Source organism: Lithobates pipiens, unplaced genomic scaffold (genome assembly GCF_037356315.1).
Source record: "Lithobates pipiens isolate NorthernLeopardFrog02 unplaced genomic scaffold, aLitPip1_a1.2 Scaffold_23, whole genome shotgun sequence".
Taxonomy (NCBI): Eukaryota; Metazoa; Chordata; class Amphibia; order Anura; family Ranidae; genus Lithobates; species Lithobates pipiens.
The window spans coordinates 40,643,986-40,670,784 of record NW_027507785.1 but is presented as its reverse complement, the minus strand read 5'-3'; the positions used below and the strand labels follow the sequence as shown (position 1 = coordinate 40,670,784).

The 26,799-nt window shown below is 44.7% G+C and overlaps 1 protein-coding gene across 7 annotated transcripts in view; it reads left to right on the top strand.

The window, feature by feature from the left end:
- Positions 1-26,799, top strand: part of GDPD5 (glycerophosphodiester phosphodiesterase domain containing 5) — a 333,808-nt gene that overhangs the window by 277,012 nt on the left and 29,997 nt on the right. For all 7 annotated transcript variants that reach the window (XM_077451455.1, XM_077451453.1, XM_077451454.1 and 4 more), the window contains 5 exons: positions 2,557-2,639; positions 7,849-7,999; positions 10,712-10,933; positions 16,893-17,050; positions 23,465-23,612. In XM_077451455.1, coding sequence (XP_077307581.1) covers positions 2,557-2,639; positions 7,849-7,999; positions 10,712-10,933; positions 16,893-17,050; positions 23,465-23,612 — 762 coding nt within the window. The remainder of the gene's footprint in view (positions 1-2,556; positions 2,640-7,848; positions 8,000-10,711; positions 10,934-16,892; positions 17,051-23,464; positions 23,613-26,799) is intronic.

Here is a 26,799-nt window from a genome sequence, read left to right as displayed (position 1 = left end):
CCCTGGAATGTTAGATGCATTTTAAACAAAGTCTCTTAGCATCACTCGATGCCAGAAAAATCTCGGGAACAATATTGTGGCATGTCGGTCAGATAGACGTTTCTCCCGTTCCCAGCTGTGGCAAGATCCAGCTAAAAAAAGATGATCTCAAGTAATTTTCTTATTTTGTGAGAACACGGAGCCCCGATAAATCCAGAGACGTATGTAGATGAAGAATGGCCGTCCACAACTTCAACTGCAAATGGCATATTTGTTTGAATTTGATGGCAGGACATTGTATGGTGTATTGATATGCATACCAAACTAGACTGGGGCCATAGGATGTTTAGGTAAATCTTAACATGTTTTATCTAAAACAAGATGTTGGTAAGAATTTGTGTAGGCATGACCCTACCCTACGCTCTCTCCCTCTCTGTCCCATTCATTTTTCTTTTTCATTTAGCGTGAAACCGCTTTTATTAATACACCTGTGACATCATTGTCCTCATGACATATTCCAGGCCTTCCCTGAAAAAAGACATGGTCTGGATTGCAGCATTATGGTGCTCTATCTTGGATATATCTTTCAGCATTGATGATGCCCTTCCAGATGTGCAAGCCCATTCCATACACTCTAATGCATCCCTCCTCATGCCATCAGAGATGCAGGCTGTAGTCCGGAGGACGCTGCCTCCATGGTTCCCGAAAAGTGTCACATTTCAATTTGACCACAGAACAGTTTTGCACTTTGCAACAGATGATTGTAAGTGAGTTTTGGCTCGGAGAAGACGGCAGCGTTTCTGATTCATGTTCAGATATGGTTTCTTATTTTCATTATAGAACGTTATCTTGCATTTTTGGATGGCGTGGTGATTTGTGTTTAGACAGTGATTTTTGTAAATATTCCTCAGCCTGCAGTCATGTCATTCACAGAATCATACCTGGTTTTTAATGCAGCTGCAAGTACTGGTTCAGCCTTTTCCCTTGCACACAAATTCTTCAAGATTCTTGGAATATTTTGACAATATCATGTACTGTAGATGATGGTACTGTGTATTTAAAGTCTTTGCAATTTTACATTGAGGAACATTATTCTGAAATGTAACATTTTAAACACAGCTTTTCAGAGATTGGGGAACATCTGTCCATTTTTATTTGAGACACTCTGACTCTCTAAGATGCTCTTTTTACAGCCAATCATGTTACTGACCTGTTGCCAATAAACCCCATTAGTTGCAAGTGCTCCTCCAGCTCTTCCTTGTTCCATTTTCTTTGCCAGTTTTTTGTTGCCCTGTCCCAATTTCTTTGAGACGTGTCGCCACCAATTTCAGTTACCTTATTTTTTCTTAAAACGTTCTCAGTTTAAACATTTGATAAGTTTTCCATTTTCTCTTGTGAATAAAATATGGGTTTATGAGATTTTCAAATCATTGCATTTTTGCTTTTATATAGATTTTACACAGAGTCCCAACTTTTATGGAATTTGGGTTTGTACATTTCCCAAGATCTTTCCCTACACACAGTGGGGGGAAATTTATTAAAATTGGTGTACACAGAATCTGGTGCAGCTGTGCCTAGTAACCAATCAGTTTCCAACTTCAGCTGGTTCAATTAGGCCCCTTTCATACGGGATGGATCAGTAATGACCCGTCCCATGATGATCCACTTGCTCAGCGGGGATCGCTCCGTTGTCCCTGGTAACGCCCTGTCAGCTCTCCGCTCTCCCCTATGGGGGATCTGATGAACACGGACTGTCTGTCCGTGTTCATCCGATCCGCTCTGCAGACGGATCGAAAAATAGGATTTTCCTCCGTCTGCAGAATCGGACAATAGCGGAGGCGGACGGTAGCGGGTGTCTGCGGATGTTCATCCGCAGACACCCGCTATCCCATAGGAATGCATGTATGTCCGTATTTCATCTGCAAACGGATAGATGAAATACGGACATAATGTCCACATGTGTGAAAGGGGCCTATAGCTTTGCAAATAAAACCTGGAAGCTGATTGGTTACGAGGCACAGCTGCACCAGATTCTGTGTGCACCCGTTTTAGTAAATCTCCTCCAGTGTGTGGTCAGGCTCTTATCTTATGAGTCAAGGCAGCAGAGGGAAGTGCAGAGAGGGGTGGGGGTGGGCAGACTTCTGTAGTCTAGCAGTCAGTGCTTAGACTAGTGTTTGAAATTTAAGTGCAGGAGATGAAAGTTGTCGGCTCTATCAAGATGTTGGGCGCACACTGGATTTCTGACAGATCGGTGGGGTCAGTTCACAGTAACACACTTTCTGTTCTACAATGACAGCGCTCACTCTCTGCGCTATATCTATGGAGGAGCAACGCTGTCACCTTGGGAATGGGAGTGCGTTAGGGCAGCAGAAACCCCCCCCCCCCCCCCCCCCCCCTCATCTCTAACACACGGGAAGGTATTTTGAAGTCAGAGATGGCTGGGAACAGTGAGACTGGTAACAGTGAGCAGAGGCACGGGTAGTGGCATATTGTCAGAGGTATATTTAATAGACTAAATGATAGAATATTTAGGGTTTATATATGTTTTATTAATAATAGTAATGTTTTTCATTTCAGCTTGCACCGGAAAACACAATGTTGTCTTTTAAAAAGGCGCTGGAACATAAAACTTACGGCCTGGAGGCAGATGTCATGGTAAGGTAAGGAAGTACAAATAGATCTATATATCAATCCTTTCCAGTCTTTACAGACGCACAGGTCATGGCACACCGATGTTTAGCCACTTCCGGACCGCCGCATGCCAATGTACGTCACTACTTTGGGGATGGATATGGTTGATGTGGCAGTAGCTAGCTGCCATAACCCCAGTATCCCCGTGTTTGGCCGGCGGTCCAGTACACCATAAAAGTGGTCTCTGCGGCAGATTCGCCGCAAGATCACTTTTATCGCTGGTGGGAGAGGGCCCCCCCCCCCTCCCGCCATGATCCGGTGCCCTCAGCCGCTTACTGGAGCCGTCAACAGCGGTGGAGACGATCGGATCCTTCTCAGTGCTGTGCATGGAGTCGGGCATGAGGGGAAGGTGGCCACCCATCTCCATGACATTGCAGGGCGGAAGCGACGTCATAACTTCACTTCCACCCATAACTCTTAAAGGGCCATTTTAATTTTTTTTTAAATTACAAATGTATTTATTTTTTGTATTGCATTTTAGTGTAAATATGAGATCTGAGGTCTTTTTGACCCCAGATCTCATATTTAAGAGGTCCTGTCATGCTTTTTTTCTATTACAGGGGATGTTTACATTCCTTGTAATAGGAACAAACAGTGTAAAAAAAAAAAAGAAAAATTTTTTTTTAAACGTGCCTCATCCCGGCGAGCTCGTGTGCAGAAGCGAACACATACGTGAGTAGCGCCTGCATATGAAAACAGTGTTTAAACCACACATGTGAGGTATCGCCATGAACGGTAAATCGAGAGCAATATTTTTAGCCCTAGGCGTCCTCTGTAATGCAAAACATGCAACCTGTAGATTTTTTTTAAATGTTGCCTATGGAGGTTTTTAAGGGTAAACGTTTGTCGCCATTCCACGAGCAGGCGCAATTTTTAAGTGGGACATGTTTAGTATCAATTTACTCAGCGTAAAATATTTCACAATCTAAAAAAAAAAAAATTGGCCAGTTGTCTTATTTTTATTTATTTTTTTTCAAAAAAGTATATTTTATTTTATTTTTTTTAAAACGTGCGCTTGTTAGACCGCTGCGCAAATACGGTGTGACAAAAGGTATTGAAACGTCCACCTTTTTATTCTCTAGGGGGTTAGGGGAAAAAAAAAGTCTAATTTTAATTTTTATAATTTTCTAGCCCAAAAAAAAGTTTTTCACGTGTAAACACCACATTTAAAAAAAGAGGCCCGTCATAAAGTGGTTAGCTAAATATCCTATCTATCCCATCTCTCTAGAATGGAAAGTGCTAGCATGGCCACCCACTGCACTTACAGCCTCACACTCTTCCCTTAACCAATTGTCGACCATATAACTTACATATATGGCGGCTCTACTGCACAGAATCACATACCTAGTACATGATCCTGCACTTCCAGGTCTAGGGCGCACATGTATGCTGCCGCCACCGACTCGCTTCTGATGTGATTATACACAGCAGGAGTTGATCTGAAGGTACCGTGGACGTGATGTCCGCCGGCACCCACCAATCATTAGGCAGAGAGACAGGGTGGCGATCTGCCTGTCAGTAGGGAAGGCATTGATCCTGTGTTTCTGCAAAGCAGGAAATGGATTAAGGCCTTCCCATAGTAAAAACACCTCCCCCCATAGTACACAAGCACTGGCTAGGCACACGGTTAACCCTTTGATCCCCCCCTGATCTTAACCCCTTCCCAGCCAGTGTCAGTGTGGTGACAGTGCATATTTTTAGCACTGATCACTGTATTCATGTCACTGGTCAAAAAAAACTGTCAAAAGTGTTGGTGTACAATTTGTCCACCAAAATATCACAGTCCCACCATAAGTCACTGATCGCTGCCGTTACTAGTAAAAAATAAGTAAAAATTCCATAAATATATCCCATAGTTTGTAGACGCTATAACTTTAGCGCAAACCAATCCATAAACACTTATTGGTGTGTTTTTTTTTTTTTTGTTTTTTTTTATTAATATGTAGCAGAATACATGTTTGCCAAAATTCGAATTTCAGATTTTTGTTTTTTATTGGATATGTTTTATAGCAGAAAGTAAAGGGATTTTTTGTTTTATAGCACAGGGAATATAAATCACAGGGGTGAACAAATAAAAAGAAAGCTCTATTTGTGGGTAAAAAAAATAACACAAATGTTTGTGTACAGCGTGGTATGACCGCGCAATTGTCAGTTGACCACTTCCCGGACAACAACGTACCTGTACGTCCTTTTGAGGAAGTGTTTGTACCAGGGTGATGGCTGCAGGATTTGCCCCTGTAATGATTTTTAGAGATGGCAGTCGGCTTTCAAGTGATGGCAACCGATGTGGCTAAGCAACTACTTGCCTGTTATCACGTCCCCCTCACCCCCCTCCGGCTGCCTTTTGCCACTCCACCCGTTCTCCCATCCCACTAGGAGACCCGAGCAACCAGCCATCACGTCCGCCGGCTGTCCGGAGATCTGGAAAAAGCCGTAATTGGCTTCGGTCTGATGTAGTAACCTGTAGTTTACTCGGCTTCCAACAGCACGGATTTAAAAAAAAACAGTATTCAAACATGCTGATTTTGGCGCTTTGAATACCTTTAAGTGCAGTGGAGGGGCGCCCCTGTCCCCACGTATTTGTAAACAGTGTTCAAATCACACGTGAGGTATTGCTGCAATCGTTGGAGTAATAATTCTAGCAAACCAGCTCTGTAACTGTAATTGTTTAAAAAAAAAAAAAAAAAAATTTCAAGCGTCGCCTTCGGAGATTTTTGAGTATCATAGTTTGTCCCCATTCCATGCGGGTGCACAATTTTAAACCATAAAATGTTTGGCATCTATCTACTCAGCGTAACAATATCTTTCACAATATACAAAAAAAATTGGACTAACTTTATTTTTTATTTTTTTTAATTGAGTGAAGTGTTTGAAAGACCCCTGCACAAATACAGCGTGGCATAAAATATTGCAATGACTGCCATTTTATTCTCCAAAGTCTAGATATATATATTTTAGAGAGATATATAGATATATATAGATATATATAGATATATATAGATATATATAGATAGACTGTTTGGGGGTTCTAAGTAATTTTCTAGAAACAAAATACTGATTTTAACTTGTAAACAAATGTCAGAAATAGGCCTGGTCCTTAAGGGTTTAAAGCAACGCAGTGCCGTATTGCAAAAAATGGCCTGGTCATAAGGGGGGGGGGGGGGGGGTGCTGGCATATATTGTATGGAGGTGAAGTGGTTAAAGGAAATCTAAACCCAAGAACAAAAATTTTAAATATTGCAGTTTTAGTCCTTGGATATGGTAGCTATCGGACTAAAAATACAGAACATTTCAAATGGTTTTATTTTCCTCTGTAAACGTCTAATCCCTCTCACAACTCCCACCACCCCTTCCCCAATATAAGAAAGAGGAAGACGTGTTAGGCTGGGTATAGGTGGCTCAAAATGCAGCCGGTTCAGCAGGGATCAGACACATTTTGATCCATCTGTGGTCGTTTGCTTTCCAGAGAAGCTAATCTACTGATACCAAACAATTCAAGATTTCAAACTGCTCATGCCTGTGAAATGGTAGACTGATACCTAAAAATGTCCATATGTGACGCTTTTAAAGTCTTTACAGGTTACCAATTTAGAGTTAAGCGTGAGCTTTGGCTAGTATTATTGCCACACTCCAATATTCATGGTTCATTCACTGTTTACATATGCGTGCTAGACCTACATGCACATTTGCATGTGCACAGGGGGTTGGGTGTTTTTTGAAAAAAAAAAATTATTTTTATTACACCTACTTTTTTTTATTTTATTTTTTTTCCATTGAACTTTGGACAGTAACAAGTACTCTGCATGGAGACATATATTTTCCCTGCTCTTCAAAGCATCTGATCAATGGTCCAGGAAAAGACAACACTGAAACCGGAAGTGACTTAAATTCCTTGTTGCTTCCGTCATCTTCAGAGGAGATCAGGGAAATACTGTTCCTCCATCTCCTCTGTGGGTGGCCACAGCTTAAAGCTGACCTTCTGTTTGTTTACTGTTTTTTTTTTTTTTTTTTTTTTTAAAGGCTCAGCCCGTCCCCCCAACTTCCATAATTTGCCTAGGCAAATTACTTGTTGCCCCCTGGGATGCATGACTTCAGTTCTATTCAGTAAGGGGAATGGATTGTGGGCTGGCAGTGGCTGTAGAGAGGGAGGATCCAAGCAGCTCGACAATGGGGATCCGCTGGCTAGGTGAGTATCCTGTGCAGAACACAGTATATTAGGTAAGCAGAGGGGAAATAAAATGGGAGAGGAAAGGCTGAAGTTCCTCTTTAACACAGTCCCATGCTCCCTGATAGATTAGGAGAGAACTGGGAGAACAGGTGAGCCCGGGAATGGCAGCGGGGGTCACCCACAGGTAGTCACTTTGAGCGATTACATGCAAGTGCCCTTGATTAGCTGCCAAAACTGTCAGGCTTGGTTCACACTGCCTTATGGTGCGACTTTGCCAGGCAACTTTGTGGCTACTTGAGTACTACGTGGTGTGACTTTGCAGAGACTTTCGGGAAATGCTTGGGTAATCTTCCTGTAATGTTGTATTCCAATCACATCAATATACATGAAGATCCGACTTCCATCAAAGTCTATGGGCACAAGTCGGCTAGAAGTCGTCTTGAAGTAGTATTGGAACATTTAATAACGTCGGAGTGACTTCAGTAGGGACCACTACTGAAGTCTTAAGACTTACAAGTCGGGTCCCAAGTTGTGGCAGTGTGAACAGAGCCCTCCCATAGTTTTCAGTAGGAGCTGCTGTCCACAGCGAATTGCCCAGATCCCATGTTGGGTCTCCTACATATAATCCCGAAAGGCACCATACGCCTGAACTTTGTTGTTCGGCCTGGCGACAAGATTTTGTTGCAATATAACATAAAAAGAAAATAGATGAGATTTCTGTGCCTCTGTTGTAAACCTGGAAGATATATTTATTCACTATAGCTGCAGAGGGCTTTTATTTTTAAGCGCTTTTACTGCTTGTTCAGAATCCGTAGATGTTGGTGTGACAGTATTCAAACTGGTTCATTTGCACCACTTTCTGGAGAGAAGAGGGAAAAGAAGGCTATAATTAAAGATGGCAGGGTCTTGGAAGGAGGGCTGGCGGTGTCAGGACAACACAGAGCCTGGAGTTGGGCTCTAAAGAATATTTTGTGAACTGGCCATGACAAGTGTTGTGTTCTTTCCTCCAGCCATGACGGAATTCCATTTCTCATGCACGATGGCACCCTCCGACGAACCACAAACATCGAACGAGTCTTTCCTGAGTTGGCTTCAGAACCATCATCCATGCTTAATTGGACCATCCTCGAGAGATTGAACGCTGGGGATTGGTTTTTGAAGGTAACAAGACCATGTGTTTATTTCTTTACTGACAATGTCCCTGGCGCCATCCCCCTCCATTTATTTTTTTAACCACTTTCTGACCACACTATAGCGGAAAGACACTATATAGTATAGTTGGTGTGTAGAGTAGTCGGTGCTTTGGCTAATTAAGCTCACAGAAGGTCCATAGAAAGTACAGGCCAGCAACTCAACAGCTTCTCCATAGAAAATATTTGAGCATTACAGCAATAACATCATCCAAAAAATTCTGATGCGTTTAGGCCTTCTTAAAAAAACATCAAGTTGCTTTTGATAAAGGCCTAAGGCCGAAACGCGTCATCCTTTTTGGTTGATTGTAATGCTCAAATAAATATTTTCTATGTAGAAGCTGTCGCGTTGCCGGCCTGTACTTTCTATGGATCTTGTGTGATCAGTTGTGTTCAATCACAGGAGACATTTACACTGATTATCAGGGCAGCCTCATCAGCACCCATCAGTAAAGAAGAAAAATTACTTATTTGCAAAATCTTTTAACAGAAACCAGGAACTTTTTATGGTTGCTTAGCAAAAAAAATGAATAAATGCCAAAAGCTGTCTCAAAAAAAACAAAAAAAAATGCAAAAAATGTTATATGGGTACAGTGTTGCATGACCGCGCAATTTTCATTTCACTGCTTGCCGACCAGACGCCGTCATTATACTGTGGCAGGTTGACTCCCCTGGGCGAATCGCTGTAGTTGTAGGTTGGCCGCTTTAAGAGCGATAGGGGGCGCGCACCCATGGCTCGACGCCGGAGTTGATGCCGGCCAACCGCGATCTCTCCTCAGAGCCAGAATGGGGATTGGTCAACATAAACTGATCCCCATTCTGACAGGGGAGTAGAGACATCTGCTGTTCCTAGTGATCAGGAACAGCGATCTCTCTCTCCTCTAGTCAGTACACTCCCCCCCACAGTTGATTTTTTTCCTTTTGGATTTACCAAAACTATATAATATGAGGTCACATTTTAAGTTCCAATTTTTATGCAGTCGGGCAGGCCCCTTACTCTACATAGTTTCGGTAAATCTAAAGGAAATCAGACAACAGAAGTTTGTATAGTGTGTATGTAGTCTTAGAAACACCTCCATAGGGAACACCTTTTGATCGCCCCCTAGTGTTAGACCCTTCCCTGCCAGTGACATTTATGCAGTAATCGGTGGCTATTTTTAGTTCTGATCGTTGTATAAATGTCATTGGTCCCAAAAAAAGTGTCTGATCTGTCCGCCGCAATTTCTCAGTCACGCAAAAAATCAGATTGCCGCCATTACTAGTTAAAAAAAATAAAAATAAAATGCCATAAATCTATCCCCTATTTTGTAGATGCTATAACCTTTGTGCAAACCAATCAATATACGCTTATTGCAATTTTTTATTTTTGCCAAAAATACGTATAAGAATACATATTGGCCTAAATCGATAAAGAAAAAAATAACAAAAGCTCTATTTGAGGGGAAAAAGGACATACACAATTGTCAGTTAAAGCCATACAATGGCGTATCGCGATAAATGGAATGGTCATTAAGGGGGCAAAGCCTTGTGGTCCTTAAGTGGTTAAAGTGCAACAGCGCTTAAAGCTGAAGATTGGTCTGGTCAGGAAGGGGGTGAAAGTGCCCTTGTAGGCAGGTGGTTGAATAGGTTCTCTTCAAATGAGGGCAGCAATACTTTAAACAGTAGTAAACTGAAAAGCAAACATGTTGCAACTTACCAATTCTTAGATGTGAACGCTGTTTTCGTTTATTTTTATTTTTTATTAGGTTTTCTTTCCTTATATATTCACCTAATGATCCGGCCAGTAACGCACTTTTTGCCTCAGAGTAACAAGGCTCACTCACTGTACTGTGTGTATGGAGCGCAGTGTTTTCACCCTAGGACAGGAATACAGACACCTACCTTTCTTCTCTTCATAATAGAGACCAAAAATGAGCAAATAAGAGTAGCTCATTGTAAAGGTTTACATACACTTTAGCTACTTATCTGCCACTGTATGTCTATCGGTGGCACTTTATTAACCCAGTGTCCTCACTGGATATACAGACCTCAGTGGCCAATCTGCCAGGTTGATCATCCATAAGAAGGCTGGGTACACAGGGACACTGGCTGGGGTATCATGCGATCGCTGTGATTGGTCATCACTGCAGTTGCATGAGATTTACAGTGCTGATCCCTCCCCTCGCCCTTTCAACGGGGACAGGAGAGAGATCAGTGCTTGTGAATTGGCACAGAATAAATGGATCAGTGGCTACAACCTCATGTTTGCATAGGGCTATGTTATCAGGTTTCATTATTTTTATCCTGATCTAAAATGATTTTCTTGTGGGTAGTAGTAGTTGGTCACATTCAAATTGTGGCACCGACCCCTTAACCCAAATACCATGGAAAATGCAGATGTTGATTGTACAAGAGCAGGATGGGAGGTTTGAAAATAAATTGTGGAACCACCTTCTTCTAGTTACATAATTCCATCCTTGTCAGTAAGCCTGCGTAGGTGTTAATCCCTTGATTAACAGTTCTAAACGTTTTTTTTTTTTTATCAAATCATCAAGGTAGAGATATTAAAAAGGTTCCATTCTTGTTCAGGGATGGTTGTTCCAGTTTGATGTAGATGGCCTTTTTCCTGCATCTTGCCAATCCATTGTCTTCTGTTTTCAAAATGTACCTCACTGTCCTCCTTTTGTGCTTCTCTGAACTTTAGAACGACCCCTTCTGGACTGTCAGCTCCCTTCCTGCCATTGACGTCACTGTGGCTGGGAACCAGTCCATCTGCAGGCTAACCGAACTCTTGGAGTTGGTGAAAGAAAGGAACACGTCTATCCTACTGAAAGTCCACTCAGTCCCATCTGACCATCCTCACTATGGGGATTATATTAACATTACTGTTAACACCGTCCTACAGTCTGGAATTCCACAGCAGCAGGTGAGTGTCATTGTGTCTCATACGGTCTATAAAAGACCAACCAAACCTCGGATCAGCTTTAGATATTTCAGCAGCTTCAGATATTTCGGCTGACGACATGGCTTTTGTATACTTAAGGATTTCTGCCACTGCTAGTTTGAAGGTAAATGTTATACAGGCTGTGGATGATGCAATTTTCTTTCATGCAACCACAGTCAAAAAGAAATGGCATTATGTCGATGGCTCTGCCAAATGGCGTTGGACCTGGAACTATGCACCATAAAATGGGAGGTCAGTCAGTCACAGCTCAAGAAACCTCTTGCAATCCCTGGATCTCTATCTCAAATGCCCAAAAGAGGAACTATTTCTGTTAGCCATAGTGACCATCTGCAGGGGCGGACTGACAACTCATGTGGCCCCCGGGCAAAAGAAGATTATGGGGCCCCCAGGCAATCAGATTATGGGGCCACACAGTAGACACAAACACAGTATACAATCAAACAGACATGTTTCTATTGGCTGAGAAGGTACTGGAGAGGTGGGGCAGCTATAATATCAGGATTTTTAGACCAAAAGGATGTCGGTAAGGGACATTTCAGAGACAGATGTAAAAAAAAAAAGCACACATTTTTACATACTGTCCCTGGTTTTACTGAGGCTGGCAACCCTGGTGGGGCCCCCTAGTGGCATGGGGCCCTCGGGCAGTGCCCGAGTGGCCCAATGGTCAGTCCGCCCCTGACCATCTGATCTATGCAAGTAGAATCTCTGCACAACACATACACTATATTAACAAAAGTATTGGGACGCCTGCCTTTATTCCTACATGAACTTTAATGGTATCCCAGTCTTATTCTGTAGGCTTCGGTGTTAAGTTGGCCCACCCTTTGCAGCTTTAACAGCTTCAACTCTTCTAGGAAGGCTGTCCACAAGGTTTAGGAGTGTGTCTATTGGTATATTTTATGACTCTTCCAGAAGTGCATTTGTGAGGTTAGGCACTCATTTGGACTAGGAGGCCTGACTCGCAGTCTCCGCTCTAATTCATCCCAAAGGTGTTCTTTCGAGTTGAGATCAGGACTCTGTGCAGGCCATTCAAGTTCCTCCACCCCAAACTTGCTCATTCATGTCTTTATGGACCTTGCGAGTTTGGGATGGGGGAACTTGACTGGCCTGCAGAGAGTCCTGACTTCAACCAGATAGAACATTTGGGATGAATTGGAGCCGAGATGACAAAGCCAGGTCTTCTCATCCAAGATCAGTGCCTGACCTCACAAATGCGCTTCTGGAAGGATGGTCAAACATTCCTATAGACACACTCATGAACTTTGAAGAGTTGAAGCTGTTGTAGCTGCGAAGGGTGAGCCAACGCAATATTAAACCCTACGGACGAAGACTGGGATGCCATTAAAGTTCATGTGCGTGTAAAGGCAGGCATCCCTATATTTTTGGTAATCTAGTTTATAGTAACACAAGCCAAAAACAATGGCAGTCAGAAATTAAGCTCATATTGCTTTTCACGTCCGTTGCTGCCAGATTTAGCAGGGTTTTCAGTGTGTTGGTTCTGAAAGAACCTATACATTCTCCGGTCTTGGGGAACCGCTGCTCAAACAAATTGGGGCAGGTGGGAAAATACCTCTTACATTAGTGGTCAGTGAGAAGAATGCCACCTTAACCACTTAAGGACCGCCGTATTGCCATTATACGTCATCAGAATGGCACAGGCAGGCACAAGCACGTAGATGTACGTGCCTGCCTTCCAGCGGGTGGGGGGTCCGATCGGACCCCCTCCCGCTGAAAACGGCGGTCCGTTTCCCTCCAGCAGCGATCCGTGATGAGGGGATGGCCGTTGGTTTCTGGCCACCCCCTCTGGATCGCTCCTGGCCAATGACGAACTTCCTCCCACTGTGTATTGTTTACACAGGAAGGAGGAACTGATGTCATTCTCCTCGGGGCGGTCTTTTTGACCGGACTACGAGGAGAAGACTAATAGTAAGTGTGCACCAACACTACACTGACATGTAGGTACACACAGGTACACAAACCCCCCCCCCCCCCCGATCCCTCCCCCCCCCAGTCACAGTGTCACTGATTGCATTGATCATTTCTTTACTGATCAATGCATTCAGTGTCAGTTGTAAAAGTAAACTGCACCTGCGTTTTGCCCCTCTGCCCAGCCCACCCAAGTGCAGTATCGATCGATCACTGTCACTTACAAAACACTAAACACATAACTGCAGCGATCGCAGAGTCAGGCCTGATCCCTGCGATCGCTAACAGTTTTTTTGGTAGCATTTTATATTTAAATCCGGAAGGCAGTGCTTGGTTTTCGGGGTCCCGTACGTGGCTAGGCTCCCAAAAAGTCCCCCACATGTGGTATCCCTGTACTCGGGAGAAGCAGCAGAATTTATTTTGGGGTGTAATTTGACTTCTGCCCATAGCATGTGTGAGCAATATATCATTTAGTGACAACTTTGTGCAAAAAAAAAAAGTTTGTAATATTCCCGCAACTTTTGGCAAAATATAAAATATTCCATGGACTCAACATGCCTCTCAGTAAATAGCTTGGGGTGTCTACTTTCCAAAATGGGGTAATTTTGGGGGGTTTTGTGCTATTTTGGCATTTTATGGCCTTCGAAACTGTGATAGGTAGTGAGGAGTAAATTCAAAAATTTACACCCTTAGAAATCCTGAAGGTGGTGATTGGTTTTCGGGGTGCCGTGCGCGACTAGACTCCCAAAAAGTCCCACACATGTGGTATCCCCATACTCGGGAGAAGTAGGGGAATATATTTTGGGGTGCAATTCCACATATAACCATGGCATGTGTGAGCAATATATCATTTAGTGACAACTTTTTTTTTTGTCATTATTCAATCCCTTAGGACAAAAAAAAAAATATTCAATGGGCTCAACATACCCATCAGCAATTTCCTTGGGGTGTCTACTTTCCAAAATGGGCTCATTTGGGGGGGGGGGTTTGTACTGCCCTGCCATTTTAGCACCTCAAGATATGAGATCGGCAGTCATAAATTAAAAGCTGTGTAAATTCCAGAAAATGTACTCTAGTTTGTAGACGCTATAACTTTTGCGCAAACCAAAAAATATACGCTTATTGACATTTTTTTTACTAAAGACATGTGGCTGAATAAATTTTGCCCTCAATGTATGACTAAAATTTATTTATTCGATTTTTCTCATAACAAAAAGAAGAAAATATTTTTTTTTCAAAATTTTCGCTCTTTTTCCATTTATATCGCAAAAAAAAAAAAATCGCAGAGGCAATCAAATACCATCAAAAGAAAGCTCTATTTGTGGGAAGAAAAGGACGCAAATTTCGTTTGGGTGCAATATTGCATGACCGCGCAATTACCAGTTAAAGCAGCGCAGTGCGAAATTGGAAAAAGACCTCTGGTCCTTAAGGTGTTTATTGGTCCGGAGCTGAAGTGGTTAAAGTAGTGGTCAGCATACCAACCTTATAGATTGCTAAAAGGATCATTGGTGTCATGCAGCTGGCTCTTTCAAGTAACACTGACCCAGGAACTATGGAGGCACCATCAAAAGGAATGTCAACCAGCCACAGCTCAAGAAACCCAGTGTAGTGATATAATATATATATGGGTATATAATTCGTAGTTATAAGTACTCGTTCGCAGCAACCCAATTCTTCCAGAGAGATGCACTTTATTGACTTCCAACAGAGAAGAAAGTCTTGCAACAAATGACACAATCCAACAGAGTATAATTATGACAGCGCTAGTAAATATTCACAACCTCTGGAACCTTAGGATTCCATGGAACCTTGGCTGAAAGAGGCAGTTTTAGGATATTAATACACAACAGTATCCAGAGTTTACCCAGAATGGGGTAAAAAAAAAAAAACAACCATCCAGTGTGGCAGAGGCAGTTCTGCGAACAGAAATGCTTAGTTGATAAAGACGATGGCTAGACCGGTTCCAAGCTGACAAAAAATGCTCCGGTAACTGAGATGGCCGCTCTTTACAACTGTGGTGAGCAGAAAGCATCTCAGAATGCACAACATGTCAAACTTTGAAGGGACTGGACTACAAATGCAGAAGACCACATTAATTCTACTCCCACCAGCCAGAAACCTGAGGGTGCAGTGGGCACAGTTAAATACTACAGAAATGTAGTCTGGTCTGATAAATCTCCATTTCTGCTGACACACTGATGCCAGGCCAATATTAGTACAGGGATCCAAATTGTTCAGTGAGTGTACATGCTGCTTTGTTGAATATGTTGCATGCTGTGAGCATGAACTTCAAACACACACAAGCTTCTTTATTTTCTTGTGTAAATTCCTTTGTCACATGGAAAGGGAAAAAAAATTAGGAATGTTGGTCGGTCCTTCCAATTATACCAAAACCAGATTTGTTCTACTTTAGTATTTGTGCTAAATCTCAACTCTACAATAAAGATCATGCACCTATTAAAAATGAGATTAAAATAGTCCTGTAACGTAAAACTCTTAACCTCTTCCCAGGGGCGGACTGACAACTTATGGGGCCCCCGGGCAATAGGAGATTATGGAGCCCCTGGGCCATAGGAGAGTGTGCCCCCCGCAATAGATTATGGGGCCACACAGTGCACGCGCGCACACACGCACGCACACGCACGCACCCGCGCGCACACACTGCACACGCGCACACTGCACACGCGCACACTGCACACGCGCACACTGCACACGCGCACACTGCACACGCGCACACTGCACACGCGCACACAGTGAATGCACACACTGGAAAGGTACTGGAGAGGCAGCGCAGCTATAATCTTGGGATTTTTAAAAAAACTGACTTTTACATACTGTCCCTGATTTTATTAAGGCTGGCCACCCTGATGAGGGCTCTTAGTGGCATGGGGCCCTCGGGCAGTGCCCGAATGGTCAGTCCGCCCCTGCCTCTTCCTGCAGTTGTGATGCACATCTGCCTGCCCACGCTGAGGGGGTCTTAACGACGGTTACACACATATATCCATCAGCTCACTCCACTGTTCTTTGCTAAGTGCATGCTCGCTGCTCTCTCTCTCAGCACAGGGAATGAGCGGTCATTGACAATTCCCAGTCACCATTTACAATCGGTGAGCCGCTGGGCAGGGGTCCTGATCATGTGACCAATGAACCAATCACATGATCAGGAACTTTATTCCTTTGTCTCTTTCAGAGCCCCTTAAGGCGGAATTATAGTAATCTTGGCTCCAATGATGCAACAACTTGGTGCTCCCTGCCATTCGCTGACCTATTTAAGCGAGCGGCTTCTGGGTATTTAACACCGGCCCCTTTCATTGGTTGTGCAGGGATGACATCAGTTCTGTTGACTTCTGCATTGCTGAATTTTTACAGTGAGCTGCATGTCCAAGCAGGTAGGTAGTTTTAATACAAAAGAGGACAAGGCGTGTCTCCTACATTAAAAATCCTGCCTGTTTGCCTATTTTTTATTTATTACCCAATGTTCCACTTTAAAGGGCAAGGTTTTAAAGTGTTTGTAACCATAAAAAAAAATAAAAAATTACCAGTGTAAAGTCTCTCCAATCCCCTCTGTTAGATAATGCTATGTTGTCCAGTGTATGTGTGATTTAAAAAAAATAGCCTCTTTGTACCTTCTTCCATAGCGCTGATCGGTGCTTAAGGTTCCACCCGGCCCTCCACTTCTTTCCCCCTCCCAGCAGACATCAGTGGGAGTTCTCAGCCCCTCCCACTGTAGCTGTCAGCCTGGGAGAGGAGCGAGCTGGGCGGTCACATGAGCACCAATCGGTGCTATGGAATAAGGTACACAGCGGCTTTTTTTTTTTTTTTAAATCACACACAGGGGAACATAGCATTATCTAACAGAGGGGATCAGAGCGACTTTACAACCACTTTAAGGAAGCTCTGCTCTACTCTGCATTGTTGATGAAACAATGGTTATGTATAACCAGGACTTTTTGTTGTGCGAGTGAAGATGTTTTGATGCTTGTTTCCCCCCCAGGTTGTCTGGCTCTCTGACCACGAGAGAACTTTAGTCAGACAGCTGGCTCCAGGATTCCAGCAGGCCTCCAGTGTGAAGAGAGATCCACAATACTTAAAGGACAGATACATCACCTTCGTTAACCTGAGGTATACTGAGGTCGACCAAGAAGACATCAGGTGAGATTCATTCATGGTTCTCAGCAAGGGCTACATTCTAGGTATGGTAATTTGTACATAGTAACATTGTTCCAGCTTTAATCCATATAAGCATGTACAGTGGGTATAGAAAAGAATCAACCCCCCCCTTCCCCCTTTAAAATCAAATTTTGTTGCTTTGAAGCCTGAAAGGAAGACAGACAGTTTTTGGTTTATCCAGCTGTATTTACTAGTGCAACATATAACAACCAAGTGAGAGATAGAACCAACATGTCAGAAAAAAATAAAAAAACATAATCGCTGAGTTGGGAAACAGATCAACCCCCATCCCAAACCCCCCCCCCTTGTGTCAGTATTTTGTTGAACCACCCTTTGCTTTCATTCCAGCCTTTAGTCTGTTGGGATATGTCTCACACTAAAGGCTGCAATTTAAATCAAAATGTGGTCCAGCAATATACCAACATGGGGGGTGATCCTTTTTCCAAATACAGCTGGATAAAACAAAAATGGTTGGTCTTCCTTTTAGGCCACAAAATCAACAAAGTGTGATTAAGGGGGGGTGGGGGGCTTCTTTTTCTATACCCACTGTATGTGCCATACCTGTGGGATCTTGAAATTACTGTGATTGACGCCACTACTATATCGAGCTCTTCTAGCTTTCGCACCCCTAAATTCATATTGAACAAAACCCGTTGCTCGCTCAGCATATGAGACATTCAGAGAACACTTTGCATTTTCTCATTGAATGCAAAGTGTTCTCTAAATGGACTAGATGGCGATCATGGATCATGATGTTATTGCCTAACCTCTCCACCCCATTCAATTAAAGAACACTTTGCATTCATTCAGAAAATGGTGTTAAATGGCACTCACACCAAGAGAGCGACCCACTTTGCTCACACTGCAGAAGGACAAGCTGTTCAGCACTGGATCTGAAAGCAAGTGGAGATCTCTGTAATATTTCCCACTTCCAGAGGGATCCCACAGGTATGGCACAGTATATACTGTACTTACATGGGTCCAATTTGGACCAAGGTAGCTAAATAATTGCCTCAACTGGAATTCATCTTTAAAACAAGGTCAGCTGCTTTTTCCAGTTTATTTTGCAGTGGTGCAGTATTGTAGATTTGAAGGGCAGAAAGACACAAGAACAACATATACAGTGCCTTGAAAAAGTATTCACACCCCTTGAAATTTTCCACATTTTGTCATGCTACACCCAAAAACGTAAATGTATTTTATTGGGATTTTATGTGATAGACCAACACAAAGTGGCACATAATTGTAAAAGGAAAATGATGTTTTTGAATTTTTTTTTTTTTTACAAATACCGTATATACTCGAGTATAGGCCGACCCGAATATAAGCCGAGGCCCCCAATTTACCCCAAAAAAACTGGGAAACTTATTGACTCGTGTATAAGCCGAGGGTGAGACATGCCTGTCCATCCCTGTGTGTCCGTCCATCCCTGTGTGTGTGTCCATCCATCCATCCCTGTGTGTGTGTCCATCCATCCATCCCTGTGTGTGTGTCCATCCATCCATCCCTGTGTGTGTGTCCATCCATCCATCCCTGTGTGTGTGTCCATCCATCCATCCCTGTGTGTGTGTCCATCCATCCATCCCTGTGTGTGTGTCCATCCATCCATCCCTGTGTGTCCGTCCATCCATCCATCCCTGTGTGTCCGTCCATCCATCCATCCCTGTGTGTCCGTCCATCCATCCATCCCTGTGTGTCCGTCCATCCATCCATCCCTGTGTGTCCGTCCATCCATCCATCCCTGTGTGTCCGTCCATCCATCCATCCCTGTGTGTCCGTCCATCCATCCATCCCTGTGTGTCCGTCCATCCATCCATCCCTGTGTGTCCGTCCATCCATCCATCCCTGTGTGTCCGTCCATCCATCCCTGTGTGTCCGTCCATCCATCCATCCCTGTGTGTCCGTCCATCCATCCATCCCTGTGTGTCCGTCCATCCATCCATCCCTGTGTGTCCGTCCATCCATCCATCCCTGTGTGTCCGTCCATCCATCCATCCCTGTGTGTCCGTCCATCCATCCATCCCTGTGTGTCCGTCCATCCATCCATCCCTGTGTGTCCGTCCATCCATCCGTGTGTGTCCGTCCATCCATCCGTGTGTGTCCGTCCATCCATCCGTGTGTGTCCGTCCATCCATCCCTGTGTGTGTGTGTCCATCCATCCCTGTGTGTGTCCGTCCATCCATCCATCCCTGTGTGTGTGTCCATCCATCCATCCCTGTGTGTGTGTCCATCCATCCATCCCTGTGTGTGTGTCCATCCATCCATCCCTGTGTGTGTGTGTCCATCCATCCCTGTGTGTGTGTCCATCCATCCCTGTGTGTGTGTCCATCCATCCCTGTGTGTGTGTCCATCCATCCCTGTGTGTGTGTCCATCCATCCCTGTGTGTGTGTCCATCCATCCCTGTGTGTGTGTCCATCCATCCCTGTGTGTGTGTGTCCATCCATCCCTGTGTGTGTGTCCATCCATCCCTGTGTGTGTGTCCATCCATCCCTGTGTGTGTGTCCATCCATCCCTGTGTGTGTGTCCATCCATCCCTGTGTGTGTGTCCATCCATCCCTGTGTGTGTGTCCATCCATCCCTGTGTGTGTGTCCATCCATCCCTGTGTGTGTGTCCATCCATCCCTGTGTGTGTGTCCATCCATCCATCCCTGTGTGTGTGTGTCCATCCATCCATCCCTGTGTGTGTGTGTGTCCATCCATCCCTGTGTGTGTGTCCATCCATCCATCCCTGTGTGTGTGTCCATCCATCCATCCCTGTGTCTGTGTCCATCCATCCATCCCTGTGTGTCCGTCCATCCATCCATCCCTGTGTGTCCGTCCATCCATCCATCCCTGTGTGTCCGTCCATCCATCCATCCCTGTGTCCGTCCATCCATCCATCCCTGTGTGTCCGTCCATCCATCCATCCCTGTGTGTCCGTCCATCCATCCCTGTGTGTCCGTCCATCCATCCCTGTGTGTCCGTCCATCCATCCCTGTGTGTCCGTCCATCCATTCCTGTGTGTCCGTCCATCCATCCGTGTGTGTCCGTCCATCCCTGTGTGTGTCCATCCATCCATCCCTGTGTGTGTGTGTGTCCATCCATCCATCCCTGTGTGTCCGTCCATCCATCCGTGTGTGTCCATCCATCCATCCCTGTGTGTGTGTGTCCATCCATCCCTGTGTGTGTCCGTCCATCCATCCCTGTGTGTGTCCGTCCATCCATCCCTGTGTGTGTCCGTCCATCCATCCCTGTGTGTGTGTCCATCCATCCATCCCTGTGTGTGTGTCCATCCATCCATCCCTGTGTGTGTGTGTGTCCATCCATCCCTGTGTGTGTGTGTCCATCCATCCCTGTGTGTGTGTGTCCATCCATCCCTGTGTGTGTGTGTCCATCCATCCCTGTGTGTGTGTGTCCATCCATCCCTGTGTGTGTGTCCATCCATCCCTGTGTGTGTGTCCATCCATCCCTGTGTGTGTGTCCATCCATCCCTGTGTGTGTGTCCATCCATCCATCCCTGTGTGTGTGTGTGTCCATCCATCCATCCCTGTGTGTGTGTGTGTCCATCCATCCATCCCTGTGTGTGTGTCCATCCATCCATCCCTGTGTGTGTGTCCGTCCATCCATCCCTGTGTGTGTGTCCATCCATCCATCCCTGTGTGTGTCCATCCATCCATCCCTGTGTGTGTCCATCCATCCATCCCTGTGTGTGTGTGTGTGTGTGTCCATCCATCCATCCCTGTGTGTGTGTGTGTGTCCATCCATCCATCCCTGTGTGTGTGTGTGTGTGTCCATCCATCCATCCCTGTGTGTGTGTGTGTGTCCATCCATCCATGTGTGTGTGTGTGTCCGTCCATCCATCCCTGTGTGTGTGTGTGTCCGTCCATCCATCCATCCCTGTGTGTGTGTGTGTCCGTCCATCCATCCATCCCTGTGTGTGTGTGTGTCCATCCATCCATCCCTGTGTGTGTGTGTCCATCCATCCATCCCTGTGTGTGTGTGTCCATCCATCCATCCCTGTGTGTGTGTGTCCATCCATCCATCCCTGTGTGTCCAGCCTACCTGTGTCCCGAGCCTCCGTCCCGTCCCGAGCCTCCGTCCCGTCCCGAGCCTCCGTCCTTCAGCCATGCCAGGATCGCCGCTCTTCGTCGGCGCCTCGGCGGCCATTCCTCTGTTCAAAAGCCGCGCCTCCGTCTGTGATAGGCGGAACACTCAATTTCCCAGCAGTCTGTGTTCCGCCTATCACGGACATCCTCTCATCCTCGTCCGTAGTATGAGGATGAGCGGATGTCCGTGATAGGCGGACCACTGACTGCTGGGAAATTGAGTGTTCCGCCTATCACAGACGGAGGCGCGGCTTTTGAATAGTAGAATGTCCGCCGTCTGTCTGCTCGACACGCTGATCGGGCAGGCAGACGGCGATGACTCGAGTATAAGCCGAGGGGGGCACTTTCAGCCTCAAAAAAGAGGCTGAAAATCTCGGCTTATACTCGAGTATATACGGTATGTGAAAAGTCAATACTTTGTAGAACCACCTTTTGCTTCAATTACAGCTGCAAGTCTTTTTGGGGATGTCTCTACCAGCTTTGCACATCTAGAGTGACATTTTTTGCCCATTCTACTTTGTAAAACAGCTCAAGCTCTGTTGGATTGGATGGAGAGCGTCTGTGAACAGCAACTTTCAAGTCTTGCCACAGATTCTCCATTAGATTTAGGTCTAGACTTGACTAAGCCATTCTATGTTTGATTTAAACTGTTCCATTGTATCTCTGGCTGTGTGTTTAGGGTTCTTGTCCTGCTGGAAGGTAAACCTCTGCCCCAGTCAAGTGTTTTGCAGATTCAAAGAGGTTTTTTTCTGAGATTGCCCTGCATTTGGCTCTATTCATCAACTCTGACCAGCTTCCCTGTCCCGTTTGAAGAAAAGCATCCCCACAACATGATGCCGCTACCACCATGTTTCATGGTGGGGATGGTGTGTTCAGGGTGATGTTCAGTATTTTCCACCACACATAGCATTTTGCTTTTAAGGTCAAAAAGTAAAATTTTGGTCTTGTCTGACCAGAACACCTTCTTCCACATGTTTGCCCCACATGCCTTCTTGCAAAGTGCAATTGAGAGAGAGTTATAGAGAGTTATAGAGAGTTATAGAGAGTTATAGAGAGTTATAGAGAGTTATAGAGAGTTATAGAGAGTTATAGAGAGTTATAGAGAGTTATAGAGAGTTATAGAGAGTTATAGAGAGTTATAGAGAGTTATAGAGAGTTATAGAGAGTTATAATTTTTATTTTTATTTTTAACAATGGCTTTCTTCTTGCCACTCTTCCATAAAGGTCAGATTTGTGGAGTGCGCAACGAATATTTGTCCTGTGGACAGATTCTCCCACCTGAGCTGTTGATCTCTGCAGCTCCTCCAGAGTTACCATGGGCTTCTTGGCTGCATCTCTCATTAATGCTCTCCTTGCCCGGCCTGTCAGTTTAGGTGGACGGCCATGTCTTGGTAGGTTTGCAGTTGTGCCATACTCTTTCCATTTTCCGATCATAGATTGAACGTTGCTCCATGAGATTTTCAAAACTTGGGATATTTTTTTAATAACCAAACCCTGCTTTAAACTTCTCCACAGCTTTCTCACTGACCTGTCTGGTGTGTTCCTTGGCCTTCATGATAATCTTTGATCACTAAGGTTCTCGAACAAATCTCTGAGGGATTCACAGAACAGCTGTATTTATACTGAGATGAAAATACACAGGCGGACTCCATTTACGAATTAGGTGACTTCTGAAGGCAATAGGTTACGCTAGATTTTAGTTAAGGGTATCAGAGTAAAGGGGGGCTGAATATAAATACACGCCACACTTTTTGAATTTTGAAAACCATTTATAATTTTTCTTCCATTTCACAATTATTTGCCACTTTGTGCTGGTCTATCACATAAAATCCCAATAAAATACATTTGTTTTTGGTTGTAATATGACAAAATGTGGAAAATTTCAAGGCACTGTACACCCCGCCCCTCTTTTTGGACAGAAGTGGTCTGATTTAGTTATTTATACACAGGCTACCTTGTAGCATAGTCTGTCTGTGCTGGCCCAACTCCTCCACCCCTCCCCTCACCTCTCTACTTAACCTTTTTTTATGTAGTTGTGGTAATTGCAAAGGGGAACACTATTGAGTATCACTTGAGTACCTGCTCGGGCTGCTGAAATCGGATCTAAGATGGTGACATCCAGCAAGTCTGTTTTTGGATGTCTACACAAGAGAGATTTTTATATATGAGCAGCATGCATTAAATAAATTGATAATCTTCTAGGCAGATTTTTGTTGCAATCAATAGTCTGGTGACAGTGACTCTCCATTTCCAGCCAGCAGGCATCTCTCTACATTCTGTAATTTCGCTTTTCTGTTCCCCTCTTAACAGGGAATACCAGTCACACAACCTAACGCTCAACACATATGTCGTCAACGAACCCTGGCTGTTCTCGGTGCTGTGGTGTGCCGGGGTCCCGTCCATTACCTCAGATGCTTCACATATTCTTAGTAAGGTGCCTTCTCCCGTCTGGATATTGGTAAGTCATCATTCCTAAACTGAGTGGTGCTGTCCTCAGCATCAACATATTACTGCCTTATGTTCCTCCTCTAGGTAGTAGCACTAATTACACGGTTTTGCCTGTAAAGTCAAAAGGTTTTTTATTTTAATGTATTGTAAGCATGAAGCTCAAAAGCCTTCTGTTTGCAGCAGCTGCCCTCAGTCCCTCTAATACTTACCTGAGCCCCATCTCTGTCCAGCGATGCCCACAAGTGTCTTGGCCATCCAGGACTCTCCCGCCACTGTCAAAAGTCAACCAATCAGGAGATAGAGGGGGCAGGGCCAAACAGCAGCCCTGTGCTTAAAATGAGTCAGGGAGCTGTTAGTCTGCTCGGGTGCCCCCATAGCAAGCTGCTTGCTGTGGGGGGCACTCAACAGGAAGGAGGGGCCAAGAGCAGCGAAGAAGTATCTGAAAAGAGGATCATCTGGGCTGCACAGAGCAGATAAGTATAAAATAGTTACATGGTTGGTATGGTTGAATAAAGACCAGTCCATCCAATTCAACCTGAGTGTTTACAATTGTCCCTATCCCTGTACATTGTGTCTCATTAAGATGCCCATCTATTATATCATTTACGGTACCCATAGAGCGCCGTCAGTTTACGCAGCGCTCCACACATACATCGCACACTCACATCAGTCCTCACCCTCAAGGAGCCCACAATCTTAGGTCCCCATCTCACATTCATATACTAAGGCCAATTTTGGACAGAAGCGAATTAACCTACCAGCATGTCTTTGGAGTGTGGGAGGAAACCTGAGTACCCGGAGGAAACCCACGCATGAAGAAAATGCAAACTCCAGACAGGTAATGTCTGGGTTGGGATTCAAAGCTATGCAAATGTGCTACCCACTACACCACTGTGTCTATAACATGTTTGTTCTTTTTATATAAAAAAAAAAAAAACACGACTTTACAACCACTTTAACCACCTCAATACCTGACACTTTCTCATCGCTCCTGCCTAGGCCCTTTTTATGTTTTTAGAGCTGTCACAATTTGAATGACAATTACTCAGGTCATGCAACACTGTACCCAAATTAAATGTATCGTTTTATTAAGGTAGATGGGGCTTTCTTTTGGTGGTGTTTAACCACTTAAGTACCGCTGTATTGCCATTGTACGTCATCACAATGGCACAGGCAGGCACAAGCACGTACATGTACGTGCCTGCCTTCCAGCGGGTGGGGGGTCCGATCGGACCCCTTCCCGCTGGATACGGCGCTCCGGTTCGCTCCAGGAGCGATCCGTGATGAGGGGATGGCCGTTGGTTTCTGGCCACCCCCTCTGGATCGCTCCTGGCCAATGACAAGCTTCCTCCCACTGTGTATTGTTTACACAGGAAGGAGGAAGTGATGTCATTCTCCTCGGGGCGGTCTTTTTGACCGGACTACGAGGAGAAGACACAAAGTAAGCGTGCACCAATACTACACTGACATGTAGGTACACACAGGCACACAAACCCCCCCTCCCCCCCAGTCACAGTGTCACTGATTGCATTGATCATTTCTTTACTGATCACTGCATTCAGTGTCAGTTGTAAAAGTAAAAACTGTCAGGGCAGTTAGTGTTAGGTCCAGGGTAGCCCCCTATCACCCCCCAATAAAGATTTAACCCCCTGATTGCCCCTAGAGTTAACCCTTTCACCCCCTTTTGCCAGTGTCACTAAGCAATCATTTTTCTGATCGCTGCAGTAGTGTCGCTAGGTAGCTAGTTTTTTTTTTTTTTTAGGTTCACCGCCAGGTTTTTATAGCGCTAGGTACCCCGATATACTACCCAATAATGGTTTTAACCCCCTGATTGCCCCTAGTTAACCCTTTCACCAGCGATCACAGTATAAGTGTCACTGGTGACGCTGGTTAGCCAGTTAGTTATTTAGGTTCCCCGTCAGGTTTTTATATAGCGCCAGGGACCCCCATATACTACCTAATAAAAATTTAAACCCCCTGATTGCCCCTAGTTAACCCTTTCACCACTGATCACCGTATAAGTGTTACGGGTGACTCTGGTTAGTTTGCTTTTTATAGCATCAGGGCACCCACCATTTATTACCCAATAAAGGTTTAACCCCCTGATCACCCGGCGGGTGATATCAATTAGGTTTTAGGGTCAGGGTCTGCGTCGCCCCAGGCAGCGCTAGGTTAGTGCCAGTACCGCTAACACCCACACGCAAAGCATAAACCTCCCGTAGTGGTATAGAATCTGAACAGATCAATATCTGATCAGATCTATACTAGCGTCCCCAGCAGTTTAGGGTTCCAAAAAAACGCATTGTTAGCGGGATCAGCCCAGATACCTGCTAGCACCTGCGTTTTGCCCCTCTGCCCAGCCCACCCAAGTGCAGTATCGATCGATCACTGTCACTTACAAAACACTAAACACATAACTGCAGCGATCGCAGAGTCAGGCCTGATCCCTGCGATCGCTAACAGTTTTTTTGGTAGCATTTTATATTTAAATCCGGAAGGCAGTGCTTGGTTTTCGGGGTCCCGTACGTGGCTAGGCTCCCAAAAAGTCCCCCACATGTGGTATCCCCGTACTCGGGAGAAGCAGCAGAATTTATTTTGGGGTGTAATTTGACTTCTGCCCATAGCATGTGTGAGCAATATATCATTTAGTGACAACTTTGTGCAAAAAAAAAAAAAGTTTGTAATATTCCCGCAATTTGTGGCAAAATATAAAATATTCCATGGACTCAACATGCCTCTCAGTAAATAGCTTGGGGTGTCTATTTTCCAAAATGGGGTCATTTTGGGGGGTTTTGTGCTATTTTGGCATTTTATGGCCTTCGACACTGTGATAGGTAGTGAGGAGTGAAATCAAAAATTTGCACCTTTAGAAATCCTGAAGGTGGTGATTGGTTTTCGGGGTGCCGTGCGCGACTAGACTCCCAAAAAGTCCCACACATGTGGTATCCCCATACTCGGGAGAAGTAGCGGAATATATTTTGGGGTGCAATTCCACATATAACCATGGCATGTGTGAGCAATATATCATTTAGTGACAACTTTTTGTAAAAAAAAAATTTTTTTTTTATTTTTTGTCATTATTCAATCCCTTGGGACAAAAAAAAAAAAATATTCAATGGTCTCAACATGGCCCTCAGCAAATAGCTTGGGGTGTCTACTTTCCAAAATGGGGTCATTTGGGGGGGGGGGGGGGTTTG